Raw genomic sequence first — 19788 nt, 5'->3', positions numbered from 1 at the left:
ATAACAGTGATAAATAACAATGCCGTCATTTTTACATTAAATTTAGCTCAAAATGTAACATGGCATTTTGTTGCACAAAATATTTTACTTCTAATAAATGTGGTGGCTGAATCCACCAACATGTCCCTACAAATGGTTATCAATTCTCTCCCTTCCAGATGAAATTTCTTGGAAAACAAACATCCTCTCGATCCATATACCTCGAACTTCCGGGATCCATACTGTTGGCAGAATTTCATGTAAGAGCATTCAGTAAATGGTTCGCTTTTCTCTTTGAACCAATTAAGACTGCTGACTGTCAAAAGTTAAAACTAATAATACTTACATTAACCTGCATTTGGTTGTATCTCTCTTGCTAGTAATGTAAAATGAATTAGCAATAACTAGGACATGTTAATATGTTGAAATTAATAAGACGTACAATTTGAAACATTTTTATATTTGGAGATGCATGTAACTTCAAATAAATACATTTGCCGTATCGCAATAGGCGACTGTAGAATAGATAGTACCCAAACCAAACCCAACGGAGTAACTGCCTCGAAAGTCCTTGGCCAACCAAGTTACCGCTGCTCAGCCCGAAGGCCTGCAGATTACATGGTGTCGTATGATCGGAACGGCGAATCCTCTCGGCCGTTATTCTTGGCTTTCTAGACCGGGGCCGCTACCTTACCGTCAGACAGCCCTTCAGATCCAGGTGAAAATCCCTGGCCTTGCCGGGAATCGAACTCGAGGCCTGCGGGTAAAGGGCAGGCACGCTATCCCTACACCACGGGACTGGCAGAATAGATAGTACATCTTTATCAAAATTACCGATGAGTGACGGAAGTTCTGCCTATATAACAGCCACATATTAAATCACAAAATTAGTTACAGTGGGCCTAAGGTGGGTTCACAAAATAACATTACTCCGCATCCAGAACGGTCAAACGGTCTAATTTAAAACCTATGCTTTTAATAGAAGAGAAGAGGGCTACTTGTATTACAAAAGAAACATTAAACGGAACGGAATAAGGGTGTTATTTTCTGTAGCCCTAGAGTCAGCCAGTACATAGAACTGCGTCCAATTAGTTGGGCTGGCTTTATTGCTCACTGCAAGAGCTATTCGCCGCTGAAGTAAATGCAATAGCTGGTTTGAGATAAGCTCAAGAGCAAAAAGGAACCCGAGACGCCCGCTAACCACTAGACCAACGGTGTTACAGATAATCTCACGCAAATTTCCGACTCTGAAATCTGAAGGGTCACCTTCTCGTTAAATACGGTACGGCCTAATGATACAAATCTCCAGAAGGAAATCTGTTTTGAAGGAAATCTGTGATCCCATAGCTGTGAGCGTTATTACGACTGAAGGTCAACGAATGAATTTAAGATAACTGAACAGAAACAGACATGACAGCTCCTTCAACTGCAATATGAGGTTATGAAATAGGAGATAATTCCAAATTTACATGTTGGTATTTGTCAGCTATTTCCTTGAGCACAGAATAAGGCAATATAGTGTTAATTTAACTTACCTAGCAGAAGTAACTCCAAAATAAGGCAACATACAATGAAATGTACACTTTGCCAGACACAAATTAACTGCACACAAACTCGAACTTTGCACACACAAACATACTACACGCGCTTCTCAGCTCAACTAAACAACATCCGACGCGCCGACAACATAAATGCACCAAACAGCTGAATGCTCGCAGCGCGCCAAGTGGCACAGTCCCGCACTACACAGAATAACAGGCCATGTACGCACGGACGTCTGGACCTTGTAAACAAGTATGAACAGTGATAAACCGTCTCTCAAATTAATCACTTGAAAGCGGTTAGATAATTGTAGTAAAATATGTTACTTTATAGGTACTGTATTTTAATATATTACTATCATGACAGGAAACGGTATCGATATTTTTGTATTGAAGATGTTTGAGAAATTAACGTCGAAGTCATCAACCCCATGGCATACAAGCAAAGGCAGACGCCCACCCGCAAAGTAGTAAGATATACAGTACTAATTTACCCAACTTTTGAATCGAAAAGTTGTTAAATATCGCTGCGTTGTTCATTAGAAATCCTTCTGCGCCAAAGACATGAATCCAATGTCTTCCTCCAGCGCTGCGAGACCTGACCCTGGGTCGACATACACACATGAACATGTTTTCCTATTTGTTGGTGAAAAATAATTATTGGTCAAAACTCAAAGCCTGATGCTGGCCCGCCTGGTGGCCATGATCGTTAAGGCGTTGAAGTCGAAACGGTCTGACACCGGGGTTAGCCGGTTCGAGTCCCGTTGGTCGAAAAATATTTCACCATCAAAATGTTGGCCGGCAGGGTAGAAGATGTGGTGGTATACAATTTCTAATCACTAGATTGCGTGCTAAAACCCTGGATTAAATGCCAAATCTCTGTTGGTGATTCGTCCGTCGGATGGAGACGTTAAGCCTTGAGCAGACCCCTTGGCGCTATTCGACAGGCACCGGATTTCACCCTCTCTCTTCCTACTATCATATAGCACGTCATTCATTCCAACTCAATAACTCCTGTGATTAGGTTGACGTCAGGAAGGGCATCCGGTCATAAAATCCTGTCACGACAGATTCATCTTAACTCATACCCGACCCCGTATAGAAATCCGACGAAACAAGGGCTGGACGTACACACTGAAACCCTGCTGCTTTTAGCAACCCAACGCTGAAGAACTGGTGAAACATAAAGTACATTTTAATGTCACAAAGAACTAAACTTGTTTCTTTATTACATGCCAGTGTCATCAGTGTGGACTATGTTACTTAATTTTTAGGTACTTTAATACATCGCTTCCTGAACGTGTATTTATGATGCAAATATACCTTCCATTAAATATTTAAGAGTCAAAAGTAGCACTGGTTTTAACTAAAATATACACTTTCAAGCTGTACTCTTTTTAACCTACATACATAAATAATTATAAGCACACAACATTTATGATTTCTGGCATCTTTGACTGGAGGAGATGATAATGTGGAGTGGCACATTTGAGACTCTGAACACAAAGTGGCACGCTGTGGGGCTCCTGGAAGAATGAGTGTATTGGATAAGGTAAGACAAGCCTTATAAATGACAAAATACCACACGGATTTAAAAAAATGGACCAAGAGGAATCTAATAAAAGAAAAACGGAAGCAACATTACCTCAACAAACAGCTTGTTGAGCCCATCCGGAGACGGGGGGCTTATTCAGAGACCTGTGGTTTTCTGCATCATCGATTCTAAGATTCTAAGACATGGGAGTTCCTTCACCAAATAATAATAATAATAATAATAATAATAATAATAATAATAATAATAATAATAATAATAATAATAATAATAATAATAATAATAATAATAATCGTGACCTCATCTACAGGGCTGGACAAATACATTTTCATTCGACGCCATTTTAGCTGCCTGCGTGTCAATTTTGACGTTTCGTTTTATCGTACCGGATGGCAGAGAAACGGGAACTAGATGTAAGTCTACCGGTGGCTGTCAGCGCACACTCCATTCGGAGGTATTGTCGTTAATAAATTATGATTGTACAATGTTTTAGTTTCGGATTTATACAGTCGCTCAATGTGAAACTCGTACAGTGATATAATGACTTGTGTAACAGTTAATAAAAAACAAAGGACATGCAGAACATTAACGAAATGAATATTTGATAATACTAGCGAGTATAACCTTCATACAATCCATAGTTAGCAAATTCATAATTTGGAACAATGCACCAGAAAATTAGATTTTATCACAATTAAATAGATTTTGTCTCAAAATAAAACTCGTACACTTTTTAACTATACAAACTAATTGTCTTTTGTCACGGTAGATGTTGTAAATAGAATACGAATCCAAATAATCAATACTTTCATACCTGCCAACTTTTATAAACCAAAAATAGGAAGATTTTTTTATTCCTGGATTTCATCACACATATTCCACCACAGTCTAGGTGAAAAAAGGTCAAGATAAAAGGCATACATATCTACAGTTACAATGCGAATTGACCGTTAAATTTCAAATCTTAAACTACCAAAACATAAAAGTGGTTACAAGAAAATGTACCTTATCATTATCATTTATGACACTTAAACGAATAATAATATTTATGTCACACCGACACACGCAACAAAATGCATAATATCGTATTTTCTCGCGTAATTAACGCACTTTTTGACGAAAAATACAGGCGAAAACTTCGGATGCGTAAATTATTCAAGCAATTAAGATATTTACAATTCATTTACATTTAAAAGATACATCAAATATAATATAAAAACACAACTGGTTCAACTCGTTTGCGGTTATCGTCATTTGGCGTAAAATTCCGGAGTGAGATTTTTCCTGAAAATTCAAATAGGGTACATCAGGTAAGTTAGACACGTGGGATGGAAGTACCGACTGGAAAATATTCTTCCCATTACGAGCTGACAATACGACCTGGAGTGAAAACATGAACTAATAAAAGTACAATTCATGTAATGCCATAACAATGACACACCGGAAAAAAACTGTCCAACACGAGAAGGGCCGGGCATCGAAGGAGGGACCCTGCTACATTACTCCAAACCGTTCGTATCCAATCTTGTACGAGTGACGTGTCCATCCATCCTTCTTCTTCTTGAATACGAACGTGGATCACTCGCGGAAATTTTGCTTTGGGCATTGTTTTTCGTTTTAGATCAATGTAAGGTGTAAGCTTTCTGAGATCAGCTGTTATAGCAAGCATTGCAGTACATCGTTGTTTTTTGCTTCCGGTAGCGCGTACGATAACACTGTATGATTCTTTCTTATCGATTGTTCGACTTTGTGGCATATGGAAACTGATTGGCGTCTGATCTGCGGTTCCTATAAGGGAGATCAAATATTCCTCACTTTACGCTTCTCAGTCACAAAACGATGAAAATGGTTTAAATCATTCGTCATTTTTGGCATGATGATGTTCTTCGCCGAAGAGGAAGTCCATTTCTCTTCATAAAATTAATCAAGACTCGGCTAACCTTCAAATCCGAGACACTGATTCCATGTGCAGCGGTTATTTCACATTCTTTAAAATACTGCATTTCGTGAGAAATTGCTTATCCAACGTTGCGTCACAAAATCATATATTTAAGCAGATCCTTCTCTACTTGCGGAAACTTGCTGCTTTTTGGTCCGCGAAATGCTTTGCGAGACATGTTGGCCGCTTGAAGTGCACTTCTGTTACCGCGGTAGCGCACTTTTCATTTGGGCATTGAATACTCGCTGCCCTCTTCCCGTATGTTTCGGCGTAACTGATCACCGCAAGTTAGTATGATGCAGTATTACTAGTGGACTGACAATTTTGAGATCACAGAATGTCACGTACCCGAAACACTCGTAAAACTAGTGCCGGCTAATAACAACACGTTGCCCTGTATCTGGAATGCCCGCTTTCGCAATAGGAAGCCTGCTACTTGAGTAGTTTCGAAACGCAACCGGAGCTGCGTGATGGATGTTCGAAGTTGTGGGAGCGTCAGATACGTGAACATTTGTTTTTTGTCCACTTTGGACCCAAAAATATTGGGATGCGTAAATTATGCAAGGGCGTTAATTACGCGAAAGAATATGGTAGTTTCTTTATCACACGGTAAAATGAACGGAAATTTACAGGTATCTCTGAACACTTGGAGATAACGTTTGTTATATTTTTGGCCTTAACGAGAAAATAAACTACCTGAAACTGTCACCGACACAACCCCCTTAAAAACATTCAACTCATTAAAATGATGCACTTAAATACGCGAAACTACCACATACAAAACAATTCTATATGTCCCATATATTATTAACATACGACTTTGGCAGTGGGGGAAAGCATACAAATGCAAGAAAAAAAGGGGCCTAAAACTCCGACGAAACTACGCACAGAAACGATGTTAACAGAGCGCGAACAATAATAAACTCATTCTTTCATCCCGATTAACTGAGTCGCTAGCGCACGCCAGCCTGTCTTGCTTGCAGGACAATTGCCGCCCCGAATCCCCAGCTGTATAAAGCGGACACGCTGCTGTGGTGAGCGGGAAACACGATACACGAAGGCGCAGGACGAAATACTCACGAAATAAAGCATCAAATAAATACTCTTGAAAATGAGGTTTCGTAAATTACACAAACACAGGGGAAGAGTATTGGCCGTACTAGAAGTTATATTGGTCAAAAATAGGGAGAAGTAAAAATAAATCGGAAAATCGGAAGACGAGTTAAAAACCGGAAAGTTTCCGGGTAAATCGGAAGGGTTGGCAGGTATGTACTTTGTAGGAAACCCCTTAATTGTTTGCAAAGTCCCTCAATCTCCTGGGTACTGATTTCACCAGCTTTTCACAGTAACACACAGGAATCTTGTTTCATTCTTCTAAAATTGCTTTCTTCAAGTCATTCTTGTCTCTGGTAGACTCGGCGGCGAGTCCATAGATGTTCTATTACATTAATATCCGGTGACTGGAGTGGGGTTTCTAATACATTTTTGCTCTTGGAAAGAAGCCAGGTGTGAACTTTCAGAGCCTGGTGTTTCGGATCATTATCCTGATAAAATTCGAATGTACTACTAATCCCACGGTTTTGAGCACTGGGTTGCACATTCTTCTGTAAGATATTTAAATATACATGTCGGTCCATAACGTCCTCTATGAACCCCACTAGCAGCCATACAGCCTCATATCATGACAGACTCACTGCCATGTTTCATAGATGGTCGAAGATTTTTCTTTTGAATTTCGGTATTTGGCTTTCGCTACACACAAGCCCTCCCATCGGATCCAAAGAGGTTTATGTTACACTCGTCGGTGAAGAGAACTTTTTTTTTTTTTGCGTCGCGCCGACACAGAAAGGTCATATGGCGACGATGGGATAGGGAAGGCCTAGGAGTGGGAAGGAAGTGGCTGTGGCCTTAATTAATGTATAGCCCCGGCATTTGCCTGGTGTGAAAAATGGGAAACCACGGAAAGCCATCTTCAGGGCTGCCGACAGTGGGATTCGAACTCCCTATCTCCCGGATGAAAGCTCACAGCCGCGCGACTCTAACTGCAAATGCGACTCTCTTCCTTCTGTTGACTTCACTAATGAAAGGTTTCTTCCTAGCTACTCGGTCGTTAAATTATGCTTCCTTAACACATTTCTCACGGTTTCAGGATTACATGTCTTTCCTGACCATTTTCAGCCTCTAAAGTCAACTTAGGAGCAGATAATTTTGAATTCTCTTTCATCTCATTAAGTAATCAGCATTCATCCTTTTGACTAAAGATTTTCTGGAGCTATCTCTTGCCTTGGTGACTGACACTTTTCGTTCTTTGAAACGTTTCATGGTGTCTTGTACAGTGGAATGCAATCTATTTACGACTTTGGCTATTTCTCTTAGAGATTTACGTTGTCTATGACGATGGATGATACGTTAACGTTCTCCTAGTGAAGTTTGTCCATCCTGACGTCCCATTGCATTTGTTCTGTACCGTGCGTACTCTATGCAGGTCTCGGAATGAAGCACGTCTAACCTGGGCAGAAGTCTGATTAGGAATGAGGGAGTGAATAGGCTTTGTACTGTTTACACTGACATCAGCAATGTACTGTACGAGTTTCATTTTGACCTATTATGTAGACAACTCAGACTATTTTGTATTTAATGTATAGTTCCACGTGATCGGTATTTTCAGTACATAATCTGTAATGTCTATGGTATAAGACAATCCAGATTTCGTTTCACTTTTCATCATAGTTACCTTATTACCATGATCAATACAAGGTTATTCTTCAGTGTACGAGTTTCACTTTGAGCCACTGTAACTTTGTATGTGAGTGATCGGTCACCAAATGTTCCTTGGTGTTGGGCGATCTATAGCTGAGTTTTAATTTATTTTGTCGCGTAAACATAAAAAATTCACCACAAATATTTTCCTGCTGACATCGTACAACATGGAATGTTGACTACCACCGCGGGTTGAACCCAGTGAAAAGAAACTAAGTTATAATCATGAACATAGCATACAGCTCAGTGGCGGCCCAGGCAGAAACTGGGCAACCATGTTCTGTGGGGGTGGTGATTGCTCTTGTACGAGGAAGTACAACTGGACAACCATTCTCTACTAATACTTATTACAGGGAAATATGAAGAGGTTCGGAGGATGAAAGCATCCGTAAAAGAAAGCGAAGGTCCACGAAGGATGTGAAGGCTTCGCTAACAATACCGTCAGGGTCGAAAAACAAGATCAGTTGGGAAAGAATGTTCGATAGAAGCCTGCCACAAGTGGAAGATAAGTGAGACTCAGTTAAAGGCTCCTTTGGAGCCAATCCACCACGTTCCCAAGTTGCCGCGCTTTTCGTGCGCTGTTACGACAAGGAAGGGATTCTGCGGAGTGCGTGCATTGTTACTTCTGTTTGAGAATATGCAGAAAACCGGACTTTTTAATCTGAAAAAACAAAAACAAAACCGATCGGACGCCCTTTTGACAAACGGAAAGCGAAAAGAGCGAAGAGTAGTGTTTGGCGAGGACGTGCAGATGGTCTGAGCAGTGATCCCGTGCCAAGAAGCGCCTGCCACCTGCTCCGTATCACCTGCTGCTGTTGCCACACCTGCCTGCGTGGAACAGCCGGTGGAACAGCGGCCGGAAGTGGCTAACACAATAGTGTACACAAGAAGATAAAGACAGTCCGGGAGCATTCCGAGCTCTATCTATGGCTTTCAGAGTTCAGTGTCAAGCCTCTAGCTCTGCGACCCCACCCTTAAAAACTGACTTTAACCATAATCGCCTCGGCCTCCATCTGCTTCTCTATGGCCGACTCCATTATTCTTCTAGGTAACCTACACTCCTCCATTCGCCTCACATGACCCCACACCGAAACCGGTTTAACTACACAACTTCATCCATGGAGCTGATCTCATCCCGTTTGTTCTAGCAATCATTGTCGCTAAAGATTACTGTTTAAAGAGGAAGTGTAGTGGGTTCGAACCCCACTGTCGGCAGCCCTGAAGATAGTTATCCATGGTTTCCCATTTTCACAAAAGCAGATGCTGCGACTGTGCCCCGGCAGAGGGGGCAAAATTTAACTGGTGAAGTGTTGCATCTGGAGCACAGCACTGTACGGAGCAGAGACGTGGACCATGAGAAAGAGGGAGAAAAAAATACCCAGAAAGTTTTGAAATGTGATGTTGGAGGAGAATACAGAAGATCAAGTGGACAGATCGGGCGACAAACCACGATGTACTGAGAAGAGGAGGAGAGAAAAAAAAATTGAATACAATTCTCCAGAGAAACGCCAACTGGATTGGGCACATACTTAGACACGAGTTCATACACGACGTCATCGAAGGGAATATCAAAGGAAGTGCAGGACGAGGAAGAATAATAATTCAACATCTGGATGACATGAAAGATGGCAAGATATACAGCAGACTGAAAGAAGAAGCTGAAAAGAGGGAACACTGGCGTCAGAAATTCTCCGTACTAAGACACCGACCTGCCACTAGGCACAATACTATATAATAATATTTATTTCTCCACACCTATGCCATCGTCGCCTTAAGATCTCTCTGTGTCAATGTGACGTAAAACAAATTGTAAAAAAAAAGAGGAAGTGCTTTTTTTTTCTAGTAGTTGACGCAATTGAATGTTTTCACTGACACAAGAATGGGAAAATGGGAAGGAAGCGACCGTGGGGTTCGAATCCACCATCTCCCAAATGCAAGTTCACAGTTACATGACTAGAACCACACAGCCAATTCGCTCAGTCTGTACGACTGGAAGAGGTTCGATCCTTCGAAGAATGAAGGTATCGGTAAATCACAGGTAGGTCAGACCCGCTTACTGAATTTATGTGGGCACGAGACTTTTAAAATGAGTGCTGCTCAACATATTTTGTTTCGAATGAAAAATTCCAAGTTCCCATGGAGGGAATTAGATATTTTTCACCAATAGAGCTTGTCAAAAACATCAGATGTAAGGTTTTTCAGGCGTTTGCTCTATTAACCAGCGTTTCGTCTTAGGTCTGACACTAGACTCATCAGATTGGGATGTGTCAGACCCTACCCACTTACGCTGGGGTGTATGCAGGTGAACTTATCAGAAGTCCAAGGTAACTCCAGAAATCTCACAAAAATGCTTTTGAAGCGGAAGAGTGGTGCATTAATGGACGATATTGTGGAAGATGTTCACACTCTGATGAAAGTGATGAAGACGTAGGCCAAAATTGACTTTTTTTTTGCAATTTCCTTTACGTCGCACCGACGCAGATAGGTCTTATGGCGACGATGGGATAGGAAAGGCCTAGGAATGGGAAGGAAGCGGCCGTGGCCTTAATTAAGGTACAGCCTCAGCATTTGCCTGGTGTGAAAATGGGAAACCACGGAAAACCATCTTCAGGGCTGCCGACAGTGGGGTTCGAACTCACTATCTTCCGGATGCGAGCTCACAACTGTGCGGCCCTAACCGCACGGCCAACTCGCCCGGTCCAAAAATGGACCATCATGCTCATCATCAGAAGAAGACGAATTGGACGGAATTAGGATACTGGAATAAGAAGGTTCGTTTAATGTCTGTCTTTAACATATTATTGAACAGTGACATATGTTTCCCTTCCTTGCACTGTTCAAATATTAACGGACGATGAAAGATAATCTCAAGTCCAAAATCTACCGTACTGTCATCCGATCTGTTGCACTGTATGGTTGCGAATGTCGGCCGACTACGACGAGCGGCGACTGGGCGTCATGAAGACTAAGATGCTAAGGACGACAGCTGGCGTCACTACACTGGATCGCATCACCAACGAATCCGTCAGGGAGAGATTTGGCGTTGCACCGATTCAAGAAGAAAATGCGCGAACTTCGTCTACGTTGTTCGGACATGTACTAACGACATGTACTACTACTACTACTACTACTACTACTACTACTACTACTACTACTACTACTATCGCAAAGACAGCTTACTGTTAGAAGTTCGCCGGTAGGAGACCAAAAGGACGATCCAATCAGTGATGGGCCGATACCCTCCCCGCCAACAGCAGGGATAAACGCTGAAGAGAAAGAAGGTACGCTATATTATATTATTTATGTTATTCCTTTAACATCTGTGGCTTTTAGAGAAGCCTGGGTGTCTGAATTTTGCCCTGGAGGGCCACGCACGTTCACTGTGTTACATTCAGTCAGCACCATTCGATGTTTGTACAGGGATCACCAGCTCTGTCAAACTAACATCGGCCTAACTGCGCCATTTAGGTGGAATGTACAGTCGAAAAAAACTTTCCATGCAAAATATTTTTTTTCAGAAACGACTGATATAATGTTTGTTGTGATCACAGGCTTTGCACCTACATGGGAGGTGTGAATTATTTAGACAATAAATAACTGTAATAACTGTATCCTTATACTGTGTCGAGTAAAGCAGTAACTGTTTTATTACACTAACTAGCAGTTACCCGCGGCTTCGCTCGCGTGGATTTCGTAATTTGATAACAGTAATCGTTCCTCGGTACTGTTCTAAGACATTATTTGAAAATCCATAAAGTGTAAAAACTCACCGAAAAACTGAGTTTTATTTACCCCAGAAACTCTTTGTAAACGTTTGTGGTCTTGTTTTCTTGTGAATAGGATGACCATGCGCCATACAACTGTATATGTGAGAAAGAGTCTTCTCTTAAGTCGAAAAAAAATACATGTTTCTTTATTTTTAAAGGATATTCCGAATACCTATTTCCACGTTTTTAACATCTTCAGCTTGAAATATATGTATCCCCACAAAAATAATTCAACCCCTTTATCAGTCCTTCCCCCACCCCCCACCTAAGTGGATTTTTAAAAAACAAAAAATACAGGTTTATTTTTAAAGCAGATTCCAAATACCAATTTCCACGTCTGTAACACCTCCAGGTTTTGTGATATAAATATCTTCATAACAAAAATTCAAATATTTTTTCACTTCTTTTCACCCCCGTTAGGTGCCTATTCCAAAATAAAAAATAAATGCATGTTTCTGTATCTGACCAAGTTTCCTGCCTGTAACATGTAAAGTTTTTGACATATAGGCTACTGTAGATATACCGGTAATCATTATAAATTATCACGTGTTTCAATTCTTTTCAGCCCCTAAAGTGGATTTTCCGAAAAAAAAGTGTTTATTTTTAAAGGAGATTCAAAATACCAACTTTCATGTCTGTAACATCTTCAGTTTTTGAAATATAAGTATCCTTATACAAAGAATTCAACTCATTTTTCAATACATTCAACCCCCTCCCGTCCTGAAGTGGATTTTCCGAAAACAAAAGAATACGTGTTCCGTTACTTTGAAAGAAGATTCCAAATACAATTTTTCATGTATGTAACATTTTCAGTTTTTGACATATTAGTATCCTCATAAAAATTATTTAAGCCCTTTTCCACCCGCCGCCCCGTTAAGTTGATTCCCCCCCCCCAAATGAGTGTTTCTTTATTTTTAAAGGAGATTCCAAATAGCAATTTTCACGTCTATAACTTTCAGTTTTTTAAATATAAGCATCCCCATTCAAGGAATTTAATTTTTTAAACTTTTTTTCACCCTCCTCAAGTGAATTTTCTGAAAACAAAAAATACATGCTTCTTTATTTATAAAGGAGCTTCCAAATAACAATTACCACGACTGTAACATCTTCAGTTCTTGAGATATATGTATCCTCATAAAAAGAATTCAACTCCTATTTCACCCAATTCCCCCCCCCCCGCCCCGAAGTTGATTATCCCTCCAAAATACATATTTCTTAATTTTTAAAGGAGCGTTCAAATACCAATTTTCACGTCTGTAACATCTTCAGTTTTTGAGATCAGTATCCTAATAAAAATTATTCAACCCCCTTTTCAGTCCTCCCGCCCCCTTTATGTGTTTCTTTCAAATACAAAAAAATGGAGGTTTCTTTATTTTTTAAAGATATTAAAAATACCAATTTACACACCCGCAACAGGTTAAGTTTATTAGATATACTGTAGATATGCTCATTTTAAACATTCACTCCCTTTTTCAGTTCGCCTTAAGTGGATTTTCCTAAAACAAATTACTATGTTTCTTTTGTTTTACAGGATATTTCAAATACCGATGTTCACGCCTGTAACATGTTACTTTTCTGAGATACACTGCAGATATAGCCTTTTTTAAAATTCACCCCACTTGTCACCAGTGTTCATCTCCCCCATTAATTGGATTTTCCTAAAACAAATGAATACGTGTTTCTTTAATTTTAAAGATTTCAAATACCACTTTTCATGTCTGTTAACATCTTCAATTTTTGAGAAATACTTTAAGTATCTTTCTAAAAGTTATTCAACCCCATTTTTCACCATTTTTTACCCCCTTAATGGGATTTTTCGGAAACAAAAATACGTTTCTTTATTTTTAAATGAGATTCCAAACACCAATTTTTACGTCTACCGGGCGAGTTGGCCGTGCGCGTAGAGGCGCGCGGCTGTGAGCTTGCATCCGGGAGATAGTAGGTTCGAATCCCACTATCGGCAGCCCTGAAGATGGTTTTCCGTGGTTTCCCATTTTCACACCAGGCAAATGCTGGGGCTGTACCTTAATTAAGGCCACGGCCGCTTCCTTCCAACTCCTAGGTCTTTCCTATCCCATCGTCGCCATAAGACCTATCTGTGTCGGTGCGACGTAAAGCCGCTAGCAAAAAAAAAAAAAAAAAAAAAATGTTTACGTCTGAAAACTTTTAAGTTATTGAGATATAGATATACTCGTTTAAACAATTAACCCCCTTTTCACCCTGTTAGCGACGGAATATCTAAAAATCCTCCCTTAGTGAGCACCTACACTCTAATATGAATGTATCCCCAATATTTCATTTCTTTATGTCCAGTAATTTTGGCTCGGCAATGATGAATCAGTCAGTCAGGACATGTTATTTTATATCGATAACTTCCAGGATCACGCAAGACCTCGGAGAACCTAAACAAGGAGCAGTGTGAGGCGATGTGAACTTTGTCTTTCGTCTGCGATAATGAATTCTCTCAAACCAGTTGCTGTCGTAATACTTCAGTAGCGACGCTGAACAATAATACAGCACCAGTATCGGTCTTCACGACTACTGACATTTTGTCCTATCCTGTGCAAAATATTTCTTTGTTACAAACGGTAATTAATTAAAATTAAATCTCATAAGAAAGAAACGAGTTCTCGGTACGGACATTGCTATATATATATATAGAACGACCCAATCAGCACACTCACTCTCGCCCTCATAAGAGTTTTCGGATGGCTGGTGTTTACCTGGAACGGGCGATAACTACCATAATGATGATTGACAGGTCTCACTTTTCACTTCGCTTCGCACGAACCGCCGTCACTTCAAAAAGCAACTGCTTCCCGTCAGGTTCGAATACACGCATGACGAGTGTACACTTGGCTCGACTCCAGACACAACTCACGTGACTGCTCCATACACTGAACTATTCGACAAGACAATAACACAACTACAACTCACCATTCCAGCACTAGCCCTTGTTCGCGACGAGCCTGCTTTTATGTACCCGGTAATGACGTTGTAAACTAGTATATTCGATGTGAAGCCAGAATAAGAATGTTCTAGTTTCGCCTTCTAGAAAGTCCACGGAGACACCAGACGAAAAGCACAATACATGCAGAGGCGCAGTCGCATGAGTACGTAACAGTACCACGCGTTCATTCTTTATTCATTTTGAGAGACTTTACTTGGAACTGTACCACATCACCTCTACGACAGTTGCTAGGAGAGTAGCTTACATGGTGTACTGACACTGCGTTCAAACAAAGGTCTCAGTGAATGATCGTGCTGTTTATACCTTGCGTGAATGAAATTCCCTCTTCGTGAGACAAGGACTCCATGGTGCAGTACTTTTTCTTCTATTTTCTGTCAAACAGGCTTTCATGCAATACGCTACTACAACCCGATTACACGGCTAATTGAGTCCTGTTATGTGTAACTGTTCCTCCCCCTCTGCGGCGCTGTGTTCTACTACATCAACAGACGGACTATACGAGACAGCACAGCACGATTAACGACTGGGTGTGAATTATTACAGTTGTGTGGTATCAAATGAGGCGGAGGGATAAAGTAGAGGGCTCAAAGCCTGAGCAAGGTGGGAGAAAGTAAACAACACACGTTAGGCTACACAATACGTGAAATGTCGTATGGCTTTTAGTGCCAGGATATTCCAGGACGGGTTCGGCTCGCCAGGCGCAGGTCTTTCTATTTGACGCCGTCGGCGACCTGCACGTCGTGATGAGGATGAAATGATGATGAAGACAACACATACACCCAGCCCCCGCGCCATTGGAATTAACCAATTAAGGTTAAAATCCCCGAACCCAGCCGGGAATCGAACCCGGGACCCTCTGAACCGTTCAGCCAACGAGTCGGGCGCACAATACGTAAGATGATGATGCTTGCTGTTTTAAGGGGGGGCCTAACATCGAAGGTCATCGGCCCAATCAATACGTAAGTGGAAGTGCTCTGACGAATCAGCAATTAACAAATACTTGTTAAGTGAACAATGTACACTACACTCTTTGTAACCAACAATATCGTAAAAATTTGCTTCGGCTTCTGGCATATCAAATCAACCACTTTAGAGTGGGCTATCTAGTCGATATGGTACAGAGGACGTAGATTCGATTTATGGATGGAAAATCGAAACATTTAGACACCACATCATCTTGGGAGTTTACAGACTAGGAACCTGTTTCGGTTCAACAAGACAAGAGCTCAATGAAACATGGGTGAATGATCAATCAACACATCCTCATTTTAATGGTGGTAGCCTAGTCACAGACAGTAGTGTAATTAACTGGGCATCTCGGAGCACTTAGCTGATGCTGACGTATACATGTTCTACCAATACGTACGATATATGGGATACTTCTCACCGGCGGACAGAGCTTCTAGGTCCACGTTGTGTACGAGTAATGGGCGGTCCTGCAAAACCAAATTTGTTGTGATAAATGCACACCACACAGCTCGCTTTAGTCATACTAGGGGAAATTCCAGTACGCCCATGATCTACCCGTTGTATGCGTAGGCAGGAGGGAAATCTCACCAACCCCTTTCTGCAACTTTCCACATATTAATGAACCCGCTCAGAAAGCCAGTGCTCTACGTCTGAGCTATTCTGTACCATTAACACGGCGAATGTCAAATTTGAACAATTCGCAATAGGTTATATTTTCTTTGCGTGGACGGTCGGTACAGTGTGAAGTCAGAAAAGAAAACTTGACACAAAGTAGAAAGAAACTGTGCTGACAGTTTTCCAGTGGCTACCCAACCGATTATAGTACATTTCCACTTCCGAATTGTCAGATATTCCCGACATTTACAGTGATCAGTGATAGGTCTTATGGCGACGATGGGATAGGAAAGGCCTAGGAGTTGAAGGAAGCGGCCGTGGCCTTAATTAAGGTACAGCCCCAGCATTTGCCTGGTGTGAAAATGGGAAACCACGAAAACCATCTTCAGGGCTGCCGATAGTGGGATTCGAACCTACTATCTCCCGGATGCAAGCTTACAGCCGCGTGCCTCTACGCGCACGGCCAACTCGCCCGGTCAGTGATCAATTAATTCTCACCAGTGTACAGCAATGTCCGGACCGAGAACTCGTTCCTTTCTTATTAATTTTCTTAATTAATTACCGTTTGTAACAAAGAAATAGTTTTCACAGGAGAAGGCAAAACGACAGTAGTCGTGAAGACCAATACCGGTGTTGTATTATTGTTCAGCGTCGCTACTGAAGTATTACGACAGCAACTGGTTTGAGAGAATTATTATCGCAGAAAAAAGACACAGTTCACATCACCTCACAATGCTCCTCGTTTAGGTTCTCCGAGGTCTTGCGTGATCCTGGAAGTTATCCATATAAAATAACATGTCCTGACTGACTGATTCATCATTGCCGAGCCAAAATTACCAGACATAACGAAATGAAATTTTGGGGATACATTCATATTAGAGTGCAGGTGCTCACGAAGGGAGGATTCTTAGAAGAGTTATGACACATGGTGTGAATGGTCAGTTACAGATTATGTCTTTGCTTATATATTTGTGATTCATTTTATGGCTGATGATGACATTATATACGTCGAAACCGGTCCCCAAGTTGAATAAAATGTATTTGTAATATAAACACGAACCTAATTAGTATTGAAAAAGTTGAACCTAACAGATATCTTATCGTTAATTTCATTTTAATTCAAGAGATAAAAAATAAAATTTGCATACATTATATTTTCGTATTACACAAATCTCATTCCACAAGCAAACAACTGGTCGAGATGGTTATCTGCTATGCGATGCAGGTGTGTATTAAGTAGCTGCACTTAATCCATTAAGTATTGTTCATTTTCCTCATTTTAAAATGCATATTTCCAAAATTTTAAATGCTGATTTGGCTGCCTATTTAAGCCAAAATAAATGCCTGAACAACCGGGTTCTACTGATCACATATTACCTGAAATTCTTTTTTTTTCTTTTTTCTATTTTGACAACCGTTTTGAAACCAGTCACATAACGTTCAGACTTCCTAATGAAAGGAAATCCAAATTAAGCAAACAGAAAACAAAATCATTCGGCATTGTCGGCACATAAACATGTGAATAATACTTTGAGAACTACTGATTGATTGATGCTTGTTGTTTAAAGGGGCCTAACATCTAGGTCATTGGCCCCCTAATGGTACGAAATGATACGAAATGAAATGACAAATTTAAAACCACAAATCCTCCACTGACCACAATTCAAAACGTGAGGACGAAGGATGGATGGATATGAATTTAAAACGATCAGTGGAACCGACCCACAGTGCCTCACATGCACAGAAGCTGGCGCAAAACAATAGTATTACTGACCAAGGGACTGCTTCTATAGATCGATGATGCTTGTAGTCGAAAGGAGCCCAAAATCCAAATCATCGGCCCCACATAATGGTACTTATCACTAGAAAAGTAGAACCATGGTATTTGTCATGTTGCGGTACTAATCAAAAGTGGCGTAGACTCGCGGTATTCCACACATTATGGTACTACTCACAGGTAATGAAAATCGCACCTACTGTGTTTCGCACATTGCGGCGCCATCGACAGGCAACGCAAACCTATGGTGTTCATCACATAAGAGTACTAACGACAGAGACTCGTACTATCCCGTGGTGTTCCTCATATAGTGGGTACTAATCATAGGCAAGCCAGAACCATGGGTTCCGTCATCCCATGTGTCGCTCATATAGTGCTAATAATCACAGGTAGGCCCTACTATAAAAGCCGTCGCGCTCTATTTTGCTACTAGTCACTAACCTATTTGGTACCAAACGTAGTGGCACTACACGCAAGGAAAAGCGACCCATGGTGTTCCCCGCGTTTTGGTACTAATCACAAGGAGTTTCATGGTTCTAATATAATCATCCATTGGTCGCCCCTTTTAGTCGCCTCTTACGACAGGCAGGAGATATGGTGGGTGTATTCTTCGTCTGCGTCTCCCACCCACAGGCGGTTTGAGAACTATTATACGCTTTTGATGATGATGACGCTGTTTAAAGGGGCCTAACAGCTAGGTCATCGGTCCCTAAAGGTACGAGGTAAATGAAATGAAAATTAAAACTTGAAAATTAATCCAATGACTAGAGTTTAAAACGATGTAAAAATGATCGTGAAACAAAAACAATCAGTGGATCCGGTTCGCAATGCCTTACGTACTTATCTAAACGGGTCAAAAATGGACGTCCCCGGCCCCTCATAATGGTACTAATCACTGGTAAAGCAGAACAATGGTGTTTCTCCTATAGTGCTACTAATCACAGGTAATGTAGACCCATGGTATGTCACACATCTTGGCACCACTCACAGGTAACACACACCTATGGTGTTTCGTACATAAGGGTACTACTCACAAGCAACGCAGACCCATGGTGTTCCTCACATAGTGGGACTAATCACGGGCGCCGGTATTCCCGTGGTGTTCCTCACATAGTGGAACTAATCACAGGCCATGTATACCCATAGTGTTGCTCACATATTGCTTCTAATCATAGGCAATGTAGTCCCACGATGATTCACACGTTATGGTAACGCCCACAGGCAACACAATCTCATGATGTTCCTAACATAATGGTAACGCACACCCAGGGTTTTCATCACAGTGGTATTTACCACCAATCCCGTAATGTTCCTAACATAATGGTAACGCACACCCGGGGTTTTCATCACAGTGGTATTTACCACCGGCGCCAGTCAAACCCGTGGTTTTTCTCACAAAGTGGTGGCAACCACAGGCAACGTAGATCCATGTTGTTCCTTATAAAGTGGTTCTATTCATACGTAACGCAGACCCATTCTGAACACAGCGGAACCAACTGGTGGAATGCACATGATGAAACTTATCACAAACAACGCCCAGACCCGTAGTGTTTCTCGCATACTGGTACTGCTCCTATGTTCGTAGACCCATGGTCTTGCTCGGAAGGTGGTACTAGTCGCAAGTAACGTCGACCCATGGTGTTCCACACGTAGGCCCTAATGGTACTAATCACAAGTAATCACATGGTTCTAATATCATCCCTTGGTCGCCCCTTTTAGTCACTTCTTATGCCAAGCAGGGGTTACCGTGGGCGTATTCTTCGTCTGCGTCCCCCGCCACAGGGGGTCAACGGTAAAGAAACTGCCTGAAGAATGCTAAAGTTACCTAGGGACAGACATTTACTCTGACGATATATTAGTTTTAGAAGAGGTACTAATTAAATTGAAAATTGCCTGTAAAGGAAAGAAGAGAGAAGAA

The 19788-nt window shown here is 41.2% G+C and overlaps 1 protein-coding gene across 3 annotated transcripts in view; it reads right to left on the bottom strand.

Moving 5' to 3' along the window:
• Positions 1-19788, bottom strand: part of RalGPS (Ral GEF with PH domain and SH3 binding motif) — a 605207-nt gene that overhangs the window by 338002 nt on the left and 247417 nt on the right. Inside the window, exon 1 of one of the 3 annotated variants that reach the window (XM_068227553.1) lies at positions 1515-1645. The exons of 1 other annotated variant lie outside the window; for it this stretch is intronic. In XM_068227553.1, coding sequence (XP_068083654.1) covers positions 1515-1546 — 32 coding nt within the window. In that variant the 5' untranslated portion in view covers positions 1547-1645. Of the gene's footprint in view, positions 1-1514; positions 1646-19788 lie in introns of those variants that run through there. One more of the 3 variants, XM_067146665.2, reaches the window with a different exon arrangement.

Source organism: Anabrus simplex, chromosome 1, assembly GCF_040414725.1.
Source record: "Anabrus simplex isolate iqAnaSimp1 chromosome 1, ASM4041472v1, whole genome shotgun sequence".
NCBI lineage: Eukaryota > Metazoa > Arthropoda > Insecta > Orthoptera > Tettigoniidae > Anabrus > Anabrus simplex.
The sequence above is the reverse complement of the archived record's forward strand: the minus strand, read 5'-3'. Positions and strand labels throughout refer to the sequence as shown.